This window comes from Octodon degus, unplaced genomic scaffold, assembly GCF_000260255.1.
Source record: "Octodon degus isolate 3935 unplaced genomic scaffold, OctDeg1.0 scaffold00054, whole genome shotgun sequence".
Classification (NCBI taxonomy): Eukaryota; Metazoa; Chordata; class Mammalia; order Rodentia; family Octodontidae; genus Octodon; species Octodon degus.
In genome coordinates, this window is record NW_004524630.1 from 11,759,733 (window position 1) to 11,779,974 (window position 20,242).

General features: G+C 53.8%; 1 protein-coding gene across 22 annotated transcripts in view; it reads right to left on the reverse strand.

Moving 5' to 3' along the window:
- Positions 1-20,242, reverse strand: part of Mical3 (microtubule associated monooxygenase, calponin and LIM domain containing 3) — a 218,064-nt gene that overhangs the window by 11,392 nt on the left and 186,430 nt on the right. For 19 of the 22 annotated variants that reach the window (XM_023717698.1, XM_023717717.1, XM_023717715.1 and 16 more), the window contains 8 exons: positions 19,219-19,332; positions 18,266-18,415; positions 17,766-17,848; positions 14,756-16,595; positions 14,230-14,324; positions 9,788-9,838; positions 8,501-8,611; positions 7,677-7,770 (listed from right to left, as the gene is read on the reverse strand). In XM_023717698.1, the coding sequence (XP_023573466.1) occupies positions 7,677-7,770; positions 8,501-8,611; positions 9,788-9,838; positions 14,230-14,324; positions 14,756-16,595; positions 17,766-17,848; positions 18,266-18,415; positions 19,219-19,332 (2,538 nt within the window). Of the gene's footprint in view, positions 1-3,050; positions 3,102-7,676; positions 7,771-8,500; positions 8,612-9,787; positions 9,839-14,229; positions 14,325-14,755; positions 16,596-17,765; positions 17,849-18,265; positions 18,416-19,218; positions 19,333-20,242 lie in introns of all 22 variants that reach the window. The other 3 variants (XM_004633390.3, XM_023717704.1, XM_023717702.1) reach the window with 2 other exon arrangements.

Below are 20,242 nucleotides of genomic sequence, written 5' to 3' on the forward strand. Positions count from 1 at the left end.
CAGACCAATCAAGAGCGGAGGACCCATCAAGCTTCAGCTAGGGGTGTATATTTTTAATCTAAGTTTTCTAGAGATCCCCAGTCATCTGCCTGCACTGGAGCAATGGACCAAGGTGGTCCTGGCTGTAGAAGAGGGGGAGTGGCCCCCTGGGACCCTCCTTTCTGGCCCAAAGGGCATTCATTACATGTCCTTTAAATAGTTTCCTTTTAATCACAAGGCCCAGTTATTCGAGGAAGTGAAATCTTTACTCTTTATACTCTCTGGCTTAAACTTTGGTGTGGGAACAGACCCCAGCGGTGCATACAGGCGAAGCTCCATGGCTGAGCTGCTGTTCAGCCCCAAGAGATGGGAGCCGCTCGCACCCTGGACGGAAGAAGCCCCAGGGTGGGATAAAGCGCTCTGGGCTGGGATCAGCGTCTGCAGTCCTCTGAGCAGGACACGGAATTCCCAATACTCTGTCTACTGCTTGGAGCTCCGTTACAAGTGAAATAAGAGTGAGGCTGTGGCCAGAAAAGGGTTTCTCTGTGGCCTTTCTAGAAGGCAGGGGCAGAGGAGCAACGAGGGTCCACATTTCAGGCAGGAACATATTTTTCCTCCTCAAATAGTGAACATTATCAGGCATCCCAAGAAGAAAACATCAGCTGACTCTCAACAGGGGTCTGTGAGACCGCGGCATCCACGTCTTCCTCCTGTGGCCCGGCGACTCCTGCCCTTTGCCTGGAGGACACAAGCAGCTCCCTTTGGAGCCACCTCTTGCAGGATTCATCAGTAGGGAAGCAACAGCTGCCCCTCTGCTGAGCAGAACCCACAATAAGAATCACCGCAGGTACACGCCAGAGTGGCTGCCAGAAGGGGAAGTGGAGAGGCCACGGTGAAAAGCAGCAGGTGGGGTCCAAGAGCGTGACGGGGATATTTTACCACTTGGAAGACATCCTGAATTGTCTTCCTACTTATTTCGTTTGTACCCAGGAATCTACTGGCATTCCAAAGCCAAAGAGTTGGAAGCTGGTGTCCAGTGCCAGGGAAGTGAAAACGTTTTCCTGCCTGAGCAGCAGGGTACAGAACACAAGACGAGACACATGTGGACAGGTGGGGTGGCCACAGCCAGCGCTGGGAGCTGGGGGCCAGTGAATACGTGTGCGAAGAAGTGAGTTTTTGATGGCTCTGCCTGCCAAGGCTTTAAATGTAAATGTATCTTTCCACATACTGAAGGCCACTTAGACATGACATCCAGGTTCCCCGGGAGATGTTAGGGGGAGGCAGAGGGAGTCAGGGCATTAGGTGGGTGGGTCAGTTACGGGGTGGAAGCACCAGCCCTTTTTCAGTCAATGGCCTCGAGGGTGGAAGCCTCTCAGGAGCTCTGGGGACAATGAAGTATCCCACGCAGAGTCCCCAGTAGCGTGGGATTGTGGTGCAGACAGCACAGAGCACACCCTCCCATCCATCCTAAGAGCCATGGGTCCCTGAGAAATACAGGTACTCTACCGCTATGGCACTGTCCTAGAGTAGGAATCAGAATGATTGGTTTGGTGGCTTTTGGGGGTGGGGTGGGGGTGCTGGGAACCTAACTTGGGCTAAGCAAGTCCTGCACCACTGAGCTGCATCCCCAGCTCAGGTTTTGGTTTTTAAATCAACCGGACCATTATGTGACTCTCTCAAAAGAAAGGGGTCAGGGTAAAAACATGAAAGAATTCTTTATCAGTGCTTCTGTTTTCAAACCATTTTAAACATGGCACCTTCAAGGAGAGGAACAGGTGAGCTTGGCTGATCCGGGACAGGGAGCCCCTCACATCAGCTGCTTGGCATTTCTCTTGCTACATGGCAGCTTTTTGGAAGAAAATCGCCCAAGGTCTAGAGACAAGACACATGGGCAGGTCACTCAGCCAAGCCAGGACAAATGCTCGCTATGTTTCGGGAGACAGTGAACACACGGAGCTCCTTTCAGCTGTTGGTTCTTCCGCTTTAGCAGGCAGCAAGATGCCCAGGGAAGTGTGTTAAACAGATACCAGGCCCACTGGGCAGAGGTTCTGATTCGGCAGGTCTGAGATCTATGTGCCCCATGCCCCAGGGACTGCAGCTCTGGTGCAGAGACCACACTGTGAGAGCCACCTTGGGCTCGTGGCTTACAGAGTAAGTCCCAGGAGGAGGGACATGAGCGCAGGCATCTCTCAGCCCACACCTGCGCACGCTGGGCTCTTGTAATGGAAATGTGAGCATGCCTTGTTGGGCCAGTCGAGGTGGTGGGCCTCATACTTGCTTCTTTCATTTTTGGGTGCTGGGGAAGGAAGCCGGGTCCTATGCACAAGGGGCCAGTGCTCCCATGTGCGCCCCCACTGCGCCTGGCAGGAAGGGAGCTTCTAGACGGACAGGATCCCTGCGTGCCGACGGCTGAGGCTCTGGCCGAAGGCCAGGTTGGACCCGATTGAGTGTGCGCGTAGGGCTGTGAACCACCCAACTCTGTACGTGGAACAGGATGCAGAGCAAAGTGGATGGGGTGGACTGCATAAAAGCTTATTCTATTTTTGGTTTTTTGAGACAAAGTCTCACTATGTAGTCCAGGCTGGCCTTGAATTCATGGCCATCCCGCCTCAGCCTCCCAAGTCATGGGATAACAGGCATGCACCACCATGTCCGGCTATAATTTTTTTTTTTTTTGGTGGAACTGGGGATTGAACTCAGGCCCTTGTGCTTGCCAGGGTAGCGCTTATTCCACTGAGCCATCTCCCCAGTCCCCCGGCTATAAATCTTTACTAAAAAAGAAATCAGAAAAACCCTGGCAGTAATTTATTTTGTTCTTCCCTCTGGAGTACAGGGTAGCAGAGAAGTTCTAATGTGTTGTTTTTTATATTTTAATGCTGGGCTTTGAACCCAGGGCCTTAGGCATTCTAGGCAAGTGCTCTACCACTGGGTCTGGAAAAGGGTTTTTGCTTTCGCCATCTGGTTATCAGGTAGATTTCTCCTTGTTGTTGTGAGCAGGGGCTGGGAAGGAGGGAGGGAGGATGGGAACAGGGGAGGGACAGGGTGCCAGCGGGGGCTGCTGCCATACATACCACCCAGGTGCAAGTCGATGAGGTCACTGTAATAAGACTCTCCCCAATAGTCTACAACAAGGAATTGGTGCAGAGTTATTGATCAGACGACCCTGCTGCTCCCCAATGCCCGAGGCCATCAATGAAATGGTGCCTAAGAAATGTGCAGAGACACAGCAAGAGGGCAAAGAGGAAGCTGGGAAGCGTGCGCGTGCGTCTGTGAGCGTGACACTGGCTAGCATGGACGTCTCTGTGAGAGGGATTAACTGGAAAGCAGGGGACCAAGTTGACTTCCAGTGCCATAAGCCCCTATTGGAACCTTGGGCCACTGAGTCAGAGACCGGCACTGCTGGGAACTCCAACCCTGCTGGACTCAGCCTTACCTGCGTGAGCATGTAAGAAAGTTCAAGGGCAGATCAGGAGCTACTTGCTTTCTTAGTTTCTGAATATCAGAAGCCACAGACTGAAGGTCTAAGACATGAACATCCTAATCCTTAGGTGAGACAGGGTCTTGCTATGTAGTCCAGGCTGGCCTCAAACTCACAACAATCCTTTTGCCTCAGCTTCCTAACTGCTGGGAGTGCTAGGTGTGTACTACCACGCCCGGCTCCCAATCCTTAGGTTTAAGCGCAGGCGCCGAGCTCCCAGAACGCATGCGTGGGTCCTGCTGGTGCCCACTGCACGTTCCTTGCAGAGCCAGCCTGCTGAACATGGCTGTGTCTTCTGAGGTGCAGGCCCTGGCTTTGGCCAGTCCTGCTAGAAAAAGCAGGCAAGTGGGGCCTGCGCAGAGCTCTCAGCCCTACCTGTGCCTCCGAGGCTCACGGAGATCTGCTGCAGGCCCTCCCAGACCTCAGTCCTCAGCTGCTCAGCAGAGAAAGCTCCAGGCTTCTCCTGCCTGTGCCTGGGCCTGGGCCAGGGCTGGAGCAGGCTGTCCTCTCCCAAAACCGCAAAGACGTACAAAACACAAAGCAACTTAGCAGCTCACCGCCCTCTCTCCAAGCCTCAGGCTCTGAGCACTGGTCCAGACAGCTTTTGGTTCAGCATGAGGGCTTCCCCTTCAAGAACGGACACGTGATGGAATGGAATGCAGACCTGCCATGGCTTTATGGCTGCTGCTCAAAGCTGAACTGGGACTTTTGAATTCGAATTAGATGGCTTCAGAAAGAAAAAAAGCTTCTCAGGTGTTCTAGGACCAGAAATCACCTACACCTTGGTCTTGCCGTGGGATCTAAAGCTAATCCTTGAGGTTTGGAGGTATAGAAGCCCTTGACAAACAGCGAATAATAAGCTTGACAGGTTCCTATCAGACTGTGTCTCTGGCAGACGCTGAGCATCTGCAACGGACACAGTCTAGGCCCCAGATGGTGACAGAAACCTGCAATCATCAAGTGAGACTGATGGCAGGTTCCAGCCAGCTCGGCCACGGGGCTGGTGGGCCTTGCCAGAAGACCCCAGGTTTCATGCCCAGCAAAGACTCTTCTTCAGGGCCCAGCTAGGCACAGTGAACCTAACAAGAGGAGCAGGGGGCAGAAAGGAGAAAGGAGCATCCGATGTACACACTTAACCTCAAAGATGGTGCTGCCTGTCATCCCAACACTAAGGGAGGCTAAGGCAGGAGGACTGTAAGTTTGGGTCTCACCAGAGCAATTTTGTGAGATCCTGTCTCAAAAAAAAAAAAAAAAAAAAAAAAATTGTTTAGGAAATGAATTCTTAACATAGGAGGAGGCATTATTACGTCCCGAGAATTTCCCAAATGCATTATAGGGAAATAACAGGGTATCTACCACAGGCTACCACAAGCGTATTTAGAAACACAGCAAACTCGGCTTTCTATCCTTTGGCAAAAACTTGCCTACAGGAAGAAGCCGCACCAGAACAGGCGTTGTCAATCTTCTGTGCAACACTGCAGGTCCTCAAAAGGAGTCTCTTGAACTCCCGATTTACAAATACTTTTGTCCTTAAAAACCTGAATAAGACATGTCACATTCAAGTGCTTGACAACTTTTAACCCACCCAAAGGCCAGTGCATTTATTTGTGCTGCCAGGTAAGCCTGCTTTTACGAGATGCTGGGAACCAAGTTTCTTCTGCTCTCTGTGTACTAGCTCAGAACTCTAAAAAATCCTGGCCTCAGGCACAGCGACCAGGGAGCAGAGCTGTGGCCCTCCGAGCAGCACCTATCCATGTGATCCCCAGGCCAACACCACCTTTGTCATGACATGGTGCAGCTGTGTTGTTCAGTTTAGTCTCTGTGGCAGCTTCTTGTCTGAGACTGGTTCTTTAAAAGGAATATAAACAACTGCTGCATTTGTCAGTGAGCCAATTGAGGGGAAAAAGCTACGGTTTTATTTTTAGGCTCCCTGCATCTATGGCATTTAACACGAGCTAGAGTTTTCAGGTGGGTTGTTAAGAATGAACATGGCCCAGGAATGAGTTGGATGCTGAGCCTAATGTCAATAGCTTTCCACCATATCCTGTGGTTTTGTTTTTTTCGGAACCAGGGATTGAACTCAGGCCCTTGTGCTTGCCAGGGAAGCACTTATTCCACTGAGCCATCTCCTCGGCCCCCCATATCCTGTGTTTTAAAGTTTGTGTGTGGGGGAGTACTTCTTCTTTATTGAATTTAATTCTGTAAGAAGGTCTCTGCTACTAAAAAGTTTGAAAACCACTGACTTATTAAGGTTGGACTTATTTATGAAAATGTAATTTTGGTTAGAATCCTCTGCCAATTTTTTTTAGGGGGCCTGGGGCCTGGGGGGCACACAGGAATGGAACCCAGTGTCTTGCCTATGCTGGGCTGAACGCACCGTCAGCTACACTCACGGCCGTCCTCGGCCAAGCTTCAGTAGCATTGTTTCCTGACCTGCTGGTGGCAATGGAAGTGACAAGCTTCTCTTACACAGGTGCTGAAGTACTGTCGCAGACTCCAGCTTCACAGCAGCTAGTGATGAGCATTCAAGTGCATCACAGAAGACAAGAAACCCAACGGCAACTCGTGAACCTCAGAGGGTTGTGAGCAATGAGGGGCGGTTCCTCCTCCTCCTTTGGGGGACTCGAACCCACTGCGGATGCATAGACCTACGGAGTTGTTCTGTGCACGGCAAGACCTGACACAGCAGAAGTGACTTGTGCAGGAGGCTTAAGAAACAATGAGATGATGGATTTAGGGCTCCTCCTGGCATTCTCTGAAGAAGAGAAAAGCTAGATGAGCAGGCCCATGGTCTGCTGCACCTGGGTACAGGGTGTCCTGGAGGGTGAACTCCTAGGGGTCGGGCCAAGCATGTGGAGCAGGAAAAGGAAGCCCGCAGGCTAGTGAGGGACAGCACAAGTTCTCTGGGGAGCTGGAGGTCCTTTTAGCTGGACGTGGGTCTCCACGCCTTGGCAGAGGAGGCAGCTCTTGCCTCGCAGCAATACATCTGGGTCTTTCTCGCTTGCTGTATACCAAATGGCTAAGGTTTATGCATGTCCCCTGGCGGCCTGGGCCTCAAGGGTTAAGTCCAACACCACAAAACCAAGAACATCCACACCCTCATCTTCCTCCCCTGCCCCTCCCTTCACCCAAAGGTCATGTCTGGGCCTGAAAAAGGAGACCTACTGCTGTGCCTGATCCCATTTTGTATGACATGGACATCCAACCTACACGTCCAGATGATGCCACCTCAGCTCAGGTGCACACCGTGAGGCCCACCCATCGGTCAGCGGGGCAGCAAGAGCACGCAGCTCTGCTAGGCCGTCCCTTGCTGGTTCCTCTCCAGGTCCACAGAGCCTGCCAGCCCTGAGATCAGCGCCAGCTGCCTTCTGCCCTCACAGCACTGCTCCACCCTCCATCCCAACCTTTCAGGCTGAATGCTGAGCTGTAGGCCTCATGCTCTATAAAGAGATAGAGGTTTCTAATCCAGAGACTGGACAAGGCTCTGGATGCTTCTGAACAAGTATCTGTCTCTCCACGTCTGAGGGTGGGCTTGGCCCGTGGCTGAAGGTCTGGAACCAGCAGGGCTCCCCGGGCTGCACCCTGAGATGACTCGGTACTCCCTTTCCTGCTCTGCGTTGAGCCCAAACACACAGGTCCCCAGGAACAGCGACACTGCACTTGCTGGCCTCTTTGCCACAATGGAGGCCACCCCCTCCCAGCAGCTTCCCTTGTCTGCCCTGCGCTGGCCCATCACAGTCCTTCTGGCCTCTGCAACCACGCTCCGAGGGCATGGCCATTAGGGGGTACTGATCCTGGGCTCACCCTGATAGTCCATGAGCGCTAGGGGCGGACTCAGGGTCCCCTGCAGGAGACAGTGTGGGCTCTGTGGAGGATGCAACTTGGGTGAGGACCCAGGAACCAAGGGGAGGAGGAGACCTGCTTGCCGCTGTTCTGTGATGGTTCCTTGTGGGACAATCTCCCTCATTCCAGGAATTTTCTCATAGAGAAAAGGATGGGTGTGGGAGGAGGAGGAGGAATTGGAGAGCAGAGCTCCCTAGCCACATGTGACAGGGCCGTCCCAAATGCAAGCACTTTTCTGTGTTTAACAGGAAACTCCAGAAAACCCTGCTGGAGAGCGAGCTGAATTTGGATGTGGTGGTGCACAACTAGCCTAGCATGGCGGGGAAGGCGGGCTCTCCCTAGGAATAGACCTTCTCACAAAGAACGCAGACAGTACCTGCTTCTCCGCGGAGGGCCTTCTCCACTGCGACCCCTCTCTCCTCCAGCTGCCTCTGCTTCTCCTCCACCTGCTCCAGCTGCCGCTGGATGATCTGCCATGAGAGAGCAGTGTAAGCACCCAGCTTCCTCTTTTCTTGAGCTCTCGGGAAGAAAACTAAACCACACTGCACAAACTCAGAGGAAGAGTTTCATACAGCTGTATGAAGACATCAGCAGCGCCTCTGGTAAGGCACGTCCTTGGAGTGTGACCCGCACATCACCGGCACTGGACCCCACAGCAGGTTCCAGCCTGCTGCTATCAGCACCCAGAGGATGGATGTGGGACACGGCCAGCCACTCCTGTGTAAAATCCCACAGGAAACATCTAGGTATTATCACCGCAGACCTTTCTAGAACAAGATTACTACACCTGTGAGAAGGTTCTTCTAATCCTCTCTCTGCAAGTCAAAGAATTTTTGAGAGCATAGGATGTAAGGTGGAAGGCAGGCTGATGACTGCAGACAGCTCCAACCTCTCCCCACATGGTGCAGGTCCCCCGAGGCTGGCAGGCTAAGAACTGACTCTGGACACTGCTGCTTCCTCAGGCTCAGGAGGAAGCCAATAAGTGGCTTCAAAATGACCGGTGTAGACCGAGGGATTAGGGCACTCCTGAAGGCCCACTCCTTATGGCCCCTGTAGCTGCATCCGGCAGTGATTCTGGTGACAGGGTCTTTGCTTGGCTTCTTCACCATCCCTCAGCATGGATGAGGCCACCCAGTGCACAGGAAGGTGCAGCCCCTTGACTTTCCTCCCAGTGCCATGTCCCACCACCTGTGACCATACCTGGGCTCGGTGCAGCCGCTTGAGCTCCTCTTGCTTGGCCTGCCTCCGAGCCGCCTTCTGCACACGCCGGGTCAACTTGGCATTCAGCTCCTCCTCTGTGTAGGTCCTTGGCTGGAGGGAACAAGACAGATCTCCTCAGTCAGGCCGGCAGGGGCACGGAGGACTGTCCCAAGTGAGAAATGGTGCCCAGCCAGCAGTAGCTGAACCGTGTGCAGAGTGCCCGGCTGCAGCTCAGCCTGAAACCTCACGGGCCCCTGTCCCCGCAGGAGCCCAGATGCCCCAGGGTATACCTAGAGACCCCAAGGTGAGACACTTCCTCTTGGTGACAGGGACGGGAGGTTGATGGGCCTGAGGGTCAGGAGGCTAAAATGAGGAAGGAACTCTGGTCTCCTATGAATCAGAACACTTATTTCTCTGCTTAAGGGAGCCTGCACCTGGAATAAAAGTGCTGGTGTAAAACTTTCCTAAGCCCGCTGCTTCTGAGGCAAATAGAAAGAAGAAGGGGGAAAAATCAGGATCCATTTATTTTCTTGTTTGGTATCAAAAACCACTTTCTTCAGATGATGGGATTCAAAAACTTCTTTTATGAACTAACATCTGAGGCAGAGAAAACAAAGATGCTTCTATTTCTGTCTGGTCGATACCAATCTAACTGATGCAGGCTGAAGAAGGAAGTGTGTGCAAAGTGACCCTTGCCTGTCTCTGGGGTCTGCAGGGGCACCGGCCACTGCCACAGAGAGGCAGGAAGGAAGTGGCCTGGCCAGAGGCCCCCTGGCAGTAGCATAACAAACACAGGGCAGGTGGGGGGAATGGAAGCCAGTGTGCCCCCTGCTGGTCTGGCCCGGGTGTGTGGGAACTTGGCCTTCTGATCTGTTTACTACTGTCTCTAAGAAAACCAAACAAGGAGACTTTCCCAGACTTCAGAGTTCCCAACTCAGCTCAGGGCTCAGGACTCATCATGCCGACTGAGAGCTCAAGTGGACAGGTACAGGCAGCACTGTCGCGGCATTCAGTGCCCCAGTGGCTCAGCCAGACCTACCCTGCAGTACCCTCACTGGGGTGCCCAGACGCAGAGGGGTGTCTCTGCCCCCCACCTGGGCACTGCAGCAAAATGACCACATGCACTCGAGCCAGTGAAGAGCAGCTTCCTGTCCCTCAGGATGCAGCTACCGGAAGTCTGGTTGCTACGGCTGCGTGCACTTTTGAACAGTTAGTGAGGACCCGCTGCTCCGGCGTTAATCACAGACAGGCATGCAATGAGGTCCAATGGGGGGGGCAGGACGCTACCTTTGATGAGTGGGGTCTCCTGAACGCCAAGGCGTGTGGTACATAAATCGACTTTTAAGGGGATGGCAACAGAAAACAAAACAGAACAGCAATGATAATGATGACTTAAAAAATTAAAACAGAACACAGACATGGAGTAAAATCAATTAGATGTTTAAAACAAATACATGAGACTTAAACACATTCTCTTGCACAATGTAATAGAATTGCACGGGACGAACCTGAGTGACAGGCCCTCGCAGCTGCATCTTCACGAACCTTGCTTTGCTTTGCTTTTTTGTTTCAAGTACTGGGGATTGAACCCAGGAGCTACTGTGTTACACTCTAGTCCCTTTCATTAGTTTTATTATGTATGTATGTGTGTATGCTTCTTGGGACACGGTCGCTATGTAGTTCAGCCTGGCCTTGAACTCACTATGTGGCCCAGGCTAGCCTGTAGTTCATGGAGATCCCCCTGCCGCAGGGAGTGCACCACCACACCCAGCTATTTTTATTTTTAGACAGGGCCTCAATAAGTTACTCAAGATGGCCTTCAATCTGTGACGCCTCAGCCTCCCGAGTGGTTGGGATTACAGGTGGGTGCTACTGGCCTGGTGGAAGCCCAGGTTTGAATCAGACATCTGGGGTTTCCTTTCCTACTCACCAAACAGCAACACTTTTCCTCACCACCACAAAGCCTCTGCCTGCGTCCACTGTGTGGAACTCACGGCTATAATGTGTGAGCCCAGGGGCTGCGTTCCTGCAGCAGCCCGCTCCTTCAGCCCTCTGCTGTGGAAACACACTCACTTCCTGCCGCTCAACATCTATGGGGTGGGATAGCATCAAGTGGGGGGGGGGTTTGATGTGAAACACAGAGGGACACAAGCCTGCCTCACATCTGTCTCTTAACAGTGACAGTGATGTGGGCAACGGAGTGACAGTAGTCAGGGAAGGGAGCTCAAATGACACGAGTCACTGCTCTTTGCCCAAAGTATTTCAGGCACTAGTGCTAAATGCCCTCTTCTGCAGTAAGCCGCCCAGGTTACCAGGGCCAGCCGCCCACCTCTCTGGTGTTCGCACTGGCCACGTGTTAAGCAAGGCAGAGAGGTGGCTCTAGACAGGGAGACTGAGAGCACAGGAGGGACGCAAGGCCCATCAGGGGGCCAGGGTGGTGGGAACCTGCATTTCACAGGTGTACTGGCTGCGGAAGAGCAAATCCTGCTTCCCTCGCCCAAAGGAGTGAGAGAAATCATTCCATTGTCAGAGCAGGCCAGTTCAAAGCAGGAAAAGTGCTGGGTGAGGCATGCATGCCTGGTCATCCCAGTACAATGGGTGAGGCTGAGGCAGGAAAACTGCCAGATGGGCTCAGCCTGGATAACTTAGTGAGGCCCTGTCTCACAATAAATAGGTTGGGGATAGACTTCAGTGTGAAGGCCCTGGGTTCAATTGCCAGCAACACACACACACACACACACACACACACACACACACACACAAAGAAACACAGCTCTATCACTATCACCTCAAGAACGGCAACGATGTCGGCACCTGTGGCCACCATGGATACCGGTGTATGGGGGGCAGAGTGGCAGTACCCGGCTGCTGCGTATAATCTTTATATGCAGTATTCCTTTTTCTGTTTCTGAATCATCTGTAGACCCATGAACTTCCATCCCTAATAAATTCAGCATGTTCTTCTTCCCATGAACACAGACATTTTCCTACAAAATGACAGCTCCTCTGTCACTTGCAGTGAACTTGGTACTGATTGGATAATGATACTCTTAAAGCGTATCACACTCAGTACTCGCATTTCCTTGCTTCAGAAGGGTCCATTATGGCCGCTTCGATTCTGGTTCATGTTCTGTGTCTTGCTCCATGTCTGGTTCATCTTCCATGTCTTGTGGACACAAGAGGCCCTGGGCTCCTCTGACCACCTCCATATGCTGGAGGAAGAACTAGGCCGGCCACTGCCAGGCCCTGCTGTCTTCGGCGTGTCCCATATGGGAAGCAGTGAGCGGCCTTGTCCGTGCAGGTCCCACCTTGCTGGCAAGGCCTGAAGGCCCTGTCTCTCAGAATCTACAGCTGGGACCTGCCTGTGACTTCTGCACAGACAGGGAAGTCAGCTCCTATACTCCTGGTGCCAGTGAGGCCTGGGAGAGGCTGCAGGCAGCAGAGGTCATGCAGAGACGATGGCTACAGCACAACCTAGGTGACAGCCTGCTGCTTCGCATTTTGGAGTCTGTTTCAGTCGTTTGTGAAGACATCAGAGGAGACCTGACCGCAGATTGAAGTATGTGACCTACGTGATACAAGTGGTCTGAGCATCTGTGGGTCAGCTCAGAAGCAAAGGGAAGCTGGACCACATTCTCCTTTTCTTTCTTTCTTTCCTTTTTTTTGTATTTTAGGGAAGAGTCTACAGGGTGTTCAGGGTCTCACTACTAGATCGGACTCTAGTGATCCGCCTGTTTACAGCCTCCCAAGAGCTGGGATTACAGGCGCTCGCCACCATACCCAGTCTCAATTGCCGTCTCAGTGGGGCTGTCATGGCAGGCCCAGGGATTGAACCCCAGGCCCCTGATCCTGCTTGCAGGTGCTTTAATCTGCTGAGATATTTGGCTGGCTCTTACATTTTCTTTTCTTCACAGACGGCCCTTAACGTCCCCTAAGGCAGCACCTGTCCCCAGGGTTGGAATGCTTTTAGGGACCACATGCAAATCTAGAAGCAACTGCTTGGTTGGTACCGAGACACCTCTGCAGGGATCTTGATGGCAGCACCCTGAACCCAGGCTGAGGGAGAGGCCACATCACCACTGAGTGGCAGCAAGGGGTGCACACATGAGGCTGGCTCTGCAGGTGGGTGGAGCAGGAGGACAGGTGTCTGTAGGACACTGGACAGAGAGCTGGCCCAATCAGGGAGACGAATGCGCAGACCATGAGAAATAGGCTGATTGGCTTTTTCCAGTTTGCCAAGTTATTAAAGAGGAACCCAGAAACAGGCTGCCCAACCCATGTTTATGGACAGACACACACAGGGCACAGAGACCACTCAGATTCTCCCCAGCCAGCGGGCAGGCAGGCTGACTAACAGTTAAGGCTGTGGATAAAGAGGGTACACTTGGCCCAGGCCCAGGGAGGCTTTGTCGAAAAGGTTATTATCATGTTCTGCAAAGTTTCTCATTCAAGAAGGTGGGAAAAAGGGAGACAGTGGGCAGCTGAGGCCCCCCACCCTGCACAGCAGGGGGCCAACCCTAGGGCAGGAGAGCTCACATGGGGCATTCCTACTTTACAGCTAAGGCCTGCCCAGCTCTATTCCCATCCAGCACTGTCACTGAGAGGCAGCTGTTCCACTAGAACGCTCTCCAGGTCCTCTCCTCCTCCAACACGACAGTCTCTACACAAAGCAACAGGAGCCCTGGGAGGCTGGAAGACTCAGTGAAGGAGCTGTGCACATGAAGACCTTTGCTTCTCAGCAGAGCTGGGTGGCCACAGCTCCTAGGCCCTGCAGCAGTGACCAGCCCACACCAGACTGAGTATGTATCTAGGCCAACTTATGGAACTACTTGATTTGTTTTGTTTTGTTTTTTTGTGGTACTAGGGTCTCCACCCAGTGGCCTTTACTACTGCTGAGTTATATTCCCAACCCTTTATTTTTTGAGACAGTCTTACTAAGCTGCCAGGACTGGCCTTGAACTTACAATCCTTCTGCCTCAGTGTCCCAAGTAGCTGGAATTACAGGCAGGTGCCATTGTACCTGGTATAGGAACAGGTTTTCTTATATGGGGAAGGGGCTGCAGGACAATGAACCCAGGGCCTCTGCAGTGAACTACAAAACCTGCTTCCTTCTTAAAAAATCTTTGAGACAGGGTCTCAGTAAGTGTTCCACGTTGGGCTCCAACTTGCCATTCTCCTGTTCTAACTTCTTGAACAGCTAAGACAACAGGTGTGTCTCAGTTCTTTAATAGCAAAAAGTCCTCTAATTAAAAATCTATCAAGCAGGTGGGCAGAGCAGGCCTATGCCTAAAGAGAAACCTGGTTTCACCTCCTTTGCATGCCTGTACCCCTGTCCCCTTCCTCTATAATCCTGGTGTCTAGCAAACCTATTTCCTGTCACCAGGACCTGGTAGATGCCACTCCACGTGAGGACTTCTGAGGGAAAAAAGAGTGGACAGCTAAAGGCCAAGCACAGAAAACTCTGGCCTTCTTCACAGGAGCAGACCCCAAAACTCTTGCCCCAGAAGCAAATAGACCCATACACTGGTTGCAAGGCCTGAACTGAGACTCCTCCTGTGGCCGGTCCTTGGGCCCTGGGCTGGGCTCCGCATCCTGCCATCTGGAGGATGGGTACGGGAGGCACACATCCTCTGTCTGGTTTTAGACTGTCTCTTCCTGTCATCTCTCTCACTAGAGACCAACCATTTCCAGCCCCTCTAATCCCCCAGTGTGGCCCTGGACCCACACACCTCTCGCCTGGACTTCTGGGAGGTCCTCTCAAGTACATCGTCACTGGAGAGGTCCGAGTCCTCCGAGAAACTCAGCTGGCGTCGGAGCTGCAGCTCTGAGGGAAAAGAGGCCACGTGAGGACAGCAGCTGGGGTAATGTGCCTCCCCCGTGGCATGTAGGGAGGTGTGAGTGTGGGTACTGACCCTGGTCCCCACACGGAGGGGCAGGTCCAACAGGAAAGAGATGGCACCCTCCAGACACCCACCCACGACCCCGTCAGTTCTGCTTTGCCCACTTGAAAGCAGGCCCACCATTAGCATAATGTGACTTCAGGAAGGGCACCAACATCGTGTCGCCTCCCCACCTCCAATCTGGCTTTTGCATCCATCATTTTATGGAAGGGTACTATGCTCTGCCACTTGTGCTTTGGCTCCTGAAGTCCTTGGTGGAGCAGTACAGGAATACGGGTCCTCTGAGCACAACCAAACCACCAGAGGACGCTCTACTCAAGCCCTGTGCTGTGAGGCTGCTTGGCTATGGACATACCTGCTCTCACCATCGGAGACATCCTGTGCCTGCCAGAGTCCACGGTGGCTCCGCTGGACGGCGTGCTGGAGCAGGACTTCTCGTCGCTCTTCTTCTTCTTGTCCTTCTTATACCCAGAGAAGACGGACTTCCACAAGGACTTGGGCTTGGCAGCCACCTCCTCCAGGAGGCTGGAGTTGGGTTTCTCCAGGGGTCGGCTCTCCCCTTTGGGCTTCTTCTCTTTTTTGCTTCTGCGCGGAGAGAAGAGGGATGACCTCTTTTTGCTCTTCCCACTAGAGCCCTCGGATGAGGTGACGGAGCCATCTGGGCCCCCTGAGTCGGAGGGTGGCGACAGGACCTCCTCACTGGTGGCTTCCTGCTTCAGGGTAGGCTCCTCGGAACCTTTGAGACGTGGCTGCCTGGGAGACTCCGACCTGCGTTCTCTGCCCTGAATGGCCATAGCGGACGCCTTACGCGACCTGGAGGCCCCAGTGATGGTCTCCATCTCCTGCATCCGGCTTAGCTGCTTGGCCATGGCGTCTCTCAGCGCCTGGCTCTTCACAGACTTCTCCCGGGCTCGCATGCGCTCCTCCGCCAGCTCCTTGGCCTCCGGGGAGACCCAGAAGAGCCCTCTTTTCTGTATCTGGCTGTCGCACTCCAGTACAGGCAGCCTCCCGTTCTCCTTGGCCAGCGGTGGGTGGGGTGGCCTCTCTGGATGAGACCAGCAGGAGGGGGGCGTAAAGAACCTCTCCTGCAGGCTGGAGTCCTCAGTCTTGTCATCGTACGTGTCCTCCACATCATCCGCAAAGGGGATCTCATCCACACTCTCCACGAATGACTTGCGAACCTCCTCCCTGGTGGGCTGGGCCGGCTCCCGAGGGGGCCGCATGAAGCTGGGCGGGGGCGGGGGCGGGGGCACGACAGAGGCCAGGGCATCGGCCTCCCTGGACTCCGGCTTCCTGCGCAGGGTGGCGGGCTCCTCGTCGGGGGGCGGGGGCGGGGGCGGGCTGGAAGGCGGCGTGAGCATGGTGGAGTCCGAGGTGTTGAAGCTCTGGCTGCCCAAGGTCTTCATGTTGGAGGAGCTGCCGTGGAGGCCCAGGCCGGAGCTGCTGGATAAGTCCCTGCGCTCTTCCTGGGAGCTTCTCAGTTCCCGGTCCGGCGGCGACTTGGGAGTAGGCAGGGAGAACGGCTCGCCGCCGTCAGACCTGGGCAGGCCTAGCCTTTTGGGAACAGGTGATGGCTTCAGAAGGCGGAGACCCTCGTCCTGAGGGGACTTCTCCACCGAGTAGGATTTGAGGGACAGCGGCTTGATGGCAGGCAGGGGGAGGCTGGGCTCGGGCCCCTTGTGCCGGGGCACAGGCGTGAGCCCCAGGCTGCGGCGGATCTCAGCGCTCTTCATCCAGAACTCCTCCACCAGGTCGCTGCGTTTCAGAGCTTCCTCCACCACGAGAGGGCTGCCCAGCTTGTCCTTGGGGTCACCCTGGCTCTTCGTGGGCAGCGGAGCCAGGGGTGTGGATGCTTTTGCAGGAATGGGCTGGAAGCGGATGGGGGACTCGGTGGGGGATGGGATGGTGGCCTCTGTGGAAGGCTGAGGCTGGGAGCAAATAGGAAGCTGAGCGGAGGGGGGTACTGAGGGGGCCACGGGCGTGAGCCGCAAGCTGACCGGTGAGGTAGGCGTCCTGGCTTCAGGCAGAGCCACCGGCTGTGACCGGATAGGGGAGCTCAGGGGAGAGCTCGCAGCGTGCTGGTCCACGGGGGATTCAGCCTTGGGCTTCTCCTGGGGCAGCAGAGGTGCAGGGAAGAGGGGCTCCTCAGGGGATTTTACCTTGTTGGTGACAGAGGCTAGTGGGACTTGCGCCCCCTACAGAGGTGGAAGAGAAATGTCATGAGGAGGAAGGCATCAGTGGGTAAAACATGCATGCCCCAGGCAGCGTCTGCTCTCAAAGGACTCAGCATGTTGAAACAAATTTCTCTCTTGTTCTTGTAGCCATTATTCGGCTCAGGGAGAAACTTCATCTTCTGCTCTATTTGTTCAATACTTAGAACCCCTCTACTTAGCCTAGATGAACTGACTGGGCTTTCAGGGTTTGCTTCATCCCAAACACAACCTACATTCTTTGTCTACTGAAATGAACACTGTCTGAAGGATACTAATGAACTCGCTTTCACTCCAGCCCACAATTCCCAAGGCCCACACCCCTGAGGTACCACACAGTGCCCAGCACTGCAGGAAGATTTCAGTTACTGACTACAGTATCTTTCCCAGGAACCTCAAAGATGCTCACAGGTCATCCCTTCTGTTATCCACTGCAGCATCTCGGTAAGATAGTTTTTTTGGGCTTCATAGCGCATGCCTGCAACCCTGGCACTAGTAGGCAGAGGCAGGAAGATCACCAAGAGTTCAAGGCCAGCCTGGGCTACAAAGGGGAGTCCAAGGCCAGCCTAGACTACATGGTGAGACTCTGCTCCAAACAAACAAACAAACAAACACACCAAAAAATAACAACAAATAAGCCCCAAACCAACCTAATCCAAATGAAACCAAAAGATAAAGTCCCCCACTGTACGGACAGACGACCTGAGTTGTGCCACGCTGGCCCCCAGATGAAGGGCTTCCTCTCTGACCTGCCCTTGGGATGGCACTGCCCAGACCTGCTGCATGGGATGCCATCTGGGGTTTCTACACAGAGTTTTCTGCTGTGGTTTCATGCAATAGTGGCACTCTGGAGGCATACTTTAAATTTTAAATAGTTTTATAGTTGTTCTAACATTAAGGAAAATATATCTGCCAAAACAAACCCGATTCCATAAATATTATTGCTTCAGTTTAGAAAAAAATTTGTCTATCTGGGAGGTCTAAGCTAGAACCCCTAAGACCCTCCTGCCATTCTACTTAGCACAAGAGAACAAAGGTTTAGTTTTCCTCAGGCTAAGTCTGGTAGCCTTCACTCTGCAGGGGCGAACACCTGGTCCCCAGACAAGCTTCACTAAGTCTCCTCAGCTTCTATTCCCATGAGTGCCCAACCCTCACCTCTGTCACAGGGCTGTGGGCCGGAGTGTAGAGAACAGCTTGCTCCTGAGGGGACCAGGTGGGGCTCGGGGCCTGGGAGGGATCTGCAAAGAAGAAAACAGAGATCACAACAGCCCATGGCCCCATGGGCTCTGGTCACAGAGCCCCAGACAGCTCCTGGAGGGTGTCACATAGCAGCCAGCACGTGCCATGGCGGGAGGAAAACAGTGGAGCCATAGAGCCAACTCCATGGCATGCCTGGGCCTGTCCTCCCTGTCCTTGGAAGTGGAGCACACTCCTGGAAGGTTCTTCACCATGTGTCACCCTGTTGGTATTGTTGTTAGCCTGTGGTATAGAAAAGCCAGTTCTCAAGGATGAAAGGAAAGGAGCTACTGTATAAAATCACTTGCAGTATCCCTGGACAGTGGGAAAGAGAGAGGGAGAGGCAGGACAGTGAGGAGGGGACCCTGTGCCTTGGTGTGCCTTCTGGAACCTTCTGGAAGCGGTGGCAGGGGGCCTACCTCTCTCCTGCTGCTTCTGTAAGGCAGGTGGCTCCTCCTCCTCCTCATTTTCTGACACCCTCAGCTCTAGCTCTGCTTCCACTTCAGCCTGGCGCCGCAATCGAAGCTCTGTTTCAGCATCTGATGGGATGTCATCAGACCAGTGCTGATCTGGGGAGGCAGGGGACACAATTGGTGTGCCCAGTAAGCCAACTGTGCCCCTCCTGTTTATTCTTTCTTTGGAGTGCATCAATGGGCTGCAGTGCCTGAGCTCAAGGTCCAGACTATGTCCTGTGGTCCTGGTGAGCCCAGCCTCTTACCTGGTGACAGACCCTGCCTGCTGGGCCACCTGTCTCCTGGGCCACCCAGCTAAAGCACCCTCCTGACGTGAAAAGCAGTGGCCTCTGCAGCATGGAGTCTCCCACAACCTGTGGTGCTGTTTAGTTTTTAGGTACGAGGACCATGACATATGACATGAGGAGCAACTCCGGCTATGCCTGCTGCCGATTTCTCTCTGCTCTCCCTCACCAACGCGCAACCCACAGCTGCACCCTGCAGCTGAGGCCTGCACCCTCACTGTGTCATCTCTACTTCTATTCTTGTTTTCATTCAGCCCGGTTCATGCCGTTCTTTGCTCACCATCAAGACAGTCATTCTTAAAATGTCCTTGTCTCTTGCTGTGAGAGTCATCATTGGATTTAAGACCCTGCAAAGGTCTGAGATTCGCTGGGCTCTCAATTGCAGCACTACACCTGCAGGACACACCTGGTGGTTTCGGGGGATGGGGGCGGAGGGGGGGGATGAAACTTGCTCACTGGCAGAAAAAGAGTAACTCCTGACTGACACACTTTGCCTGAGATTCTGCTTTAAAGTAGATTGTTTTGACTCTTTTCTGAGTTCTAAGCACCCATGGCTGTGTCCCTGCAGGGAACAGAGGAGGTCACCAGGTGGGGAAGGGTGGTCAGGGCCCCTACCGTCATCCAGTTCAGCACCCGTGTCCCCTGGGTCCCCATCCTCTGCTGCCTCCCCTTCTATTTCGGCTGGTTCTGAGTCCTCATCTTCCTCCAGGTCGTCCTCATCCAAGGGGACTGCAAAGCAGAGACAGTCAAGGAGAAGGAAGAAAAAAGCAGGCAGACAGACAGACACACAATCGGTGGTCATGTGAGAGCCACCGGAACAGGCTTGGGGTGCTCTGGCAGCAGAGTGGGGGCTGAAAGGGCCCAGGGCCTCTCTGTTGGAGCAGGCTGGGGAGAGGGCAGGGAAGGGTGCTTCTGCCTAGGCCAGGCCAGACCCATAAGGTGCCCAGCCGCCCCCTTCCCAGGCCTGCAGGGGTCATTCAGTCCCTTAATGACAGTTCTGCAGCCCAGCCCTGAGTGTCTGGCTGACGCATTTGGGGTCAAACTGCTTAGCCTGAAGTCATACTGGGGACTGTGGGACCCCCTGGAGTGGCACTGGGGACTGTGGGACCCGGGGCCCTCCCCTTCCCATGGCTGGCAGAGGTTTCTCTTGAGAACGTGGAGCAATGTTCGGCCAAAGCCTGTAGGGTGGGACCAAGAGGATATGTAAAGTTCCTTTTCTGGACTCAAGAGGAATCTTCCAGTGCTGCCAAAGGAGGCTGGGAGCACCCCCGCCAGGTTGTGTGGCCTCCGTTCCCGAGCGTTTGGGCTGCGAGCGCCGGGGGAGACAGCAGGGCTCTGTGGCTTCCTTTTGAGGGCCAAGCAGAGCCACCCTCCAGCCTCTCACTCAGGTTCATTTCAGGAAGCAGGTTCTGAGACCCGAGGCCTGACAGGCACTGAGGAACTGGCTGCAGCCAGTCTGTCTGTCCCTTTCTTTCCTTTCTCTCTCTCTCTGGTGCTCTTTCTTTTCCTTTGCGGGGATGGAGGCCTGGGCCGCACACATGCCAGGAAGAGCTCCACGGCTGAACTCCAGCCCCTCTTACTTTTTAAACAAAGGAAAAAAAACCCAACATAAAATGAATTACACGCCAAAGACACAGGA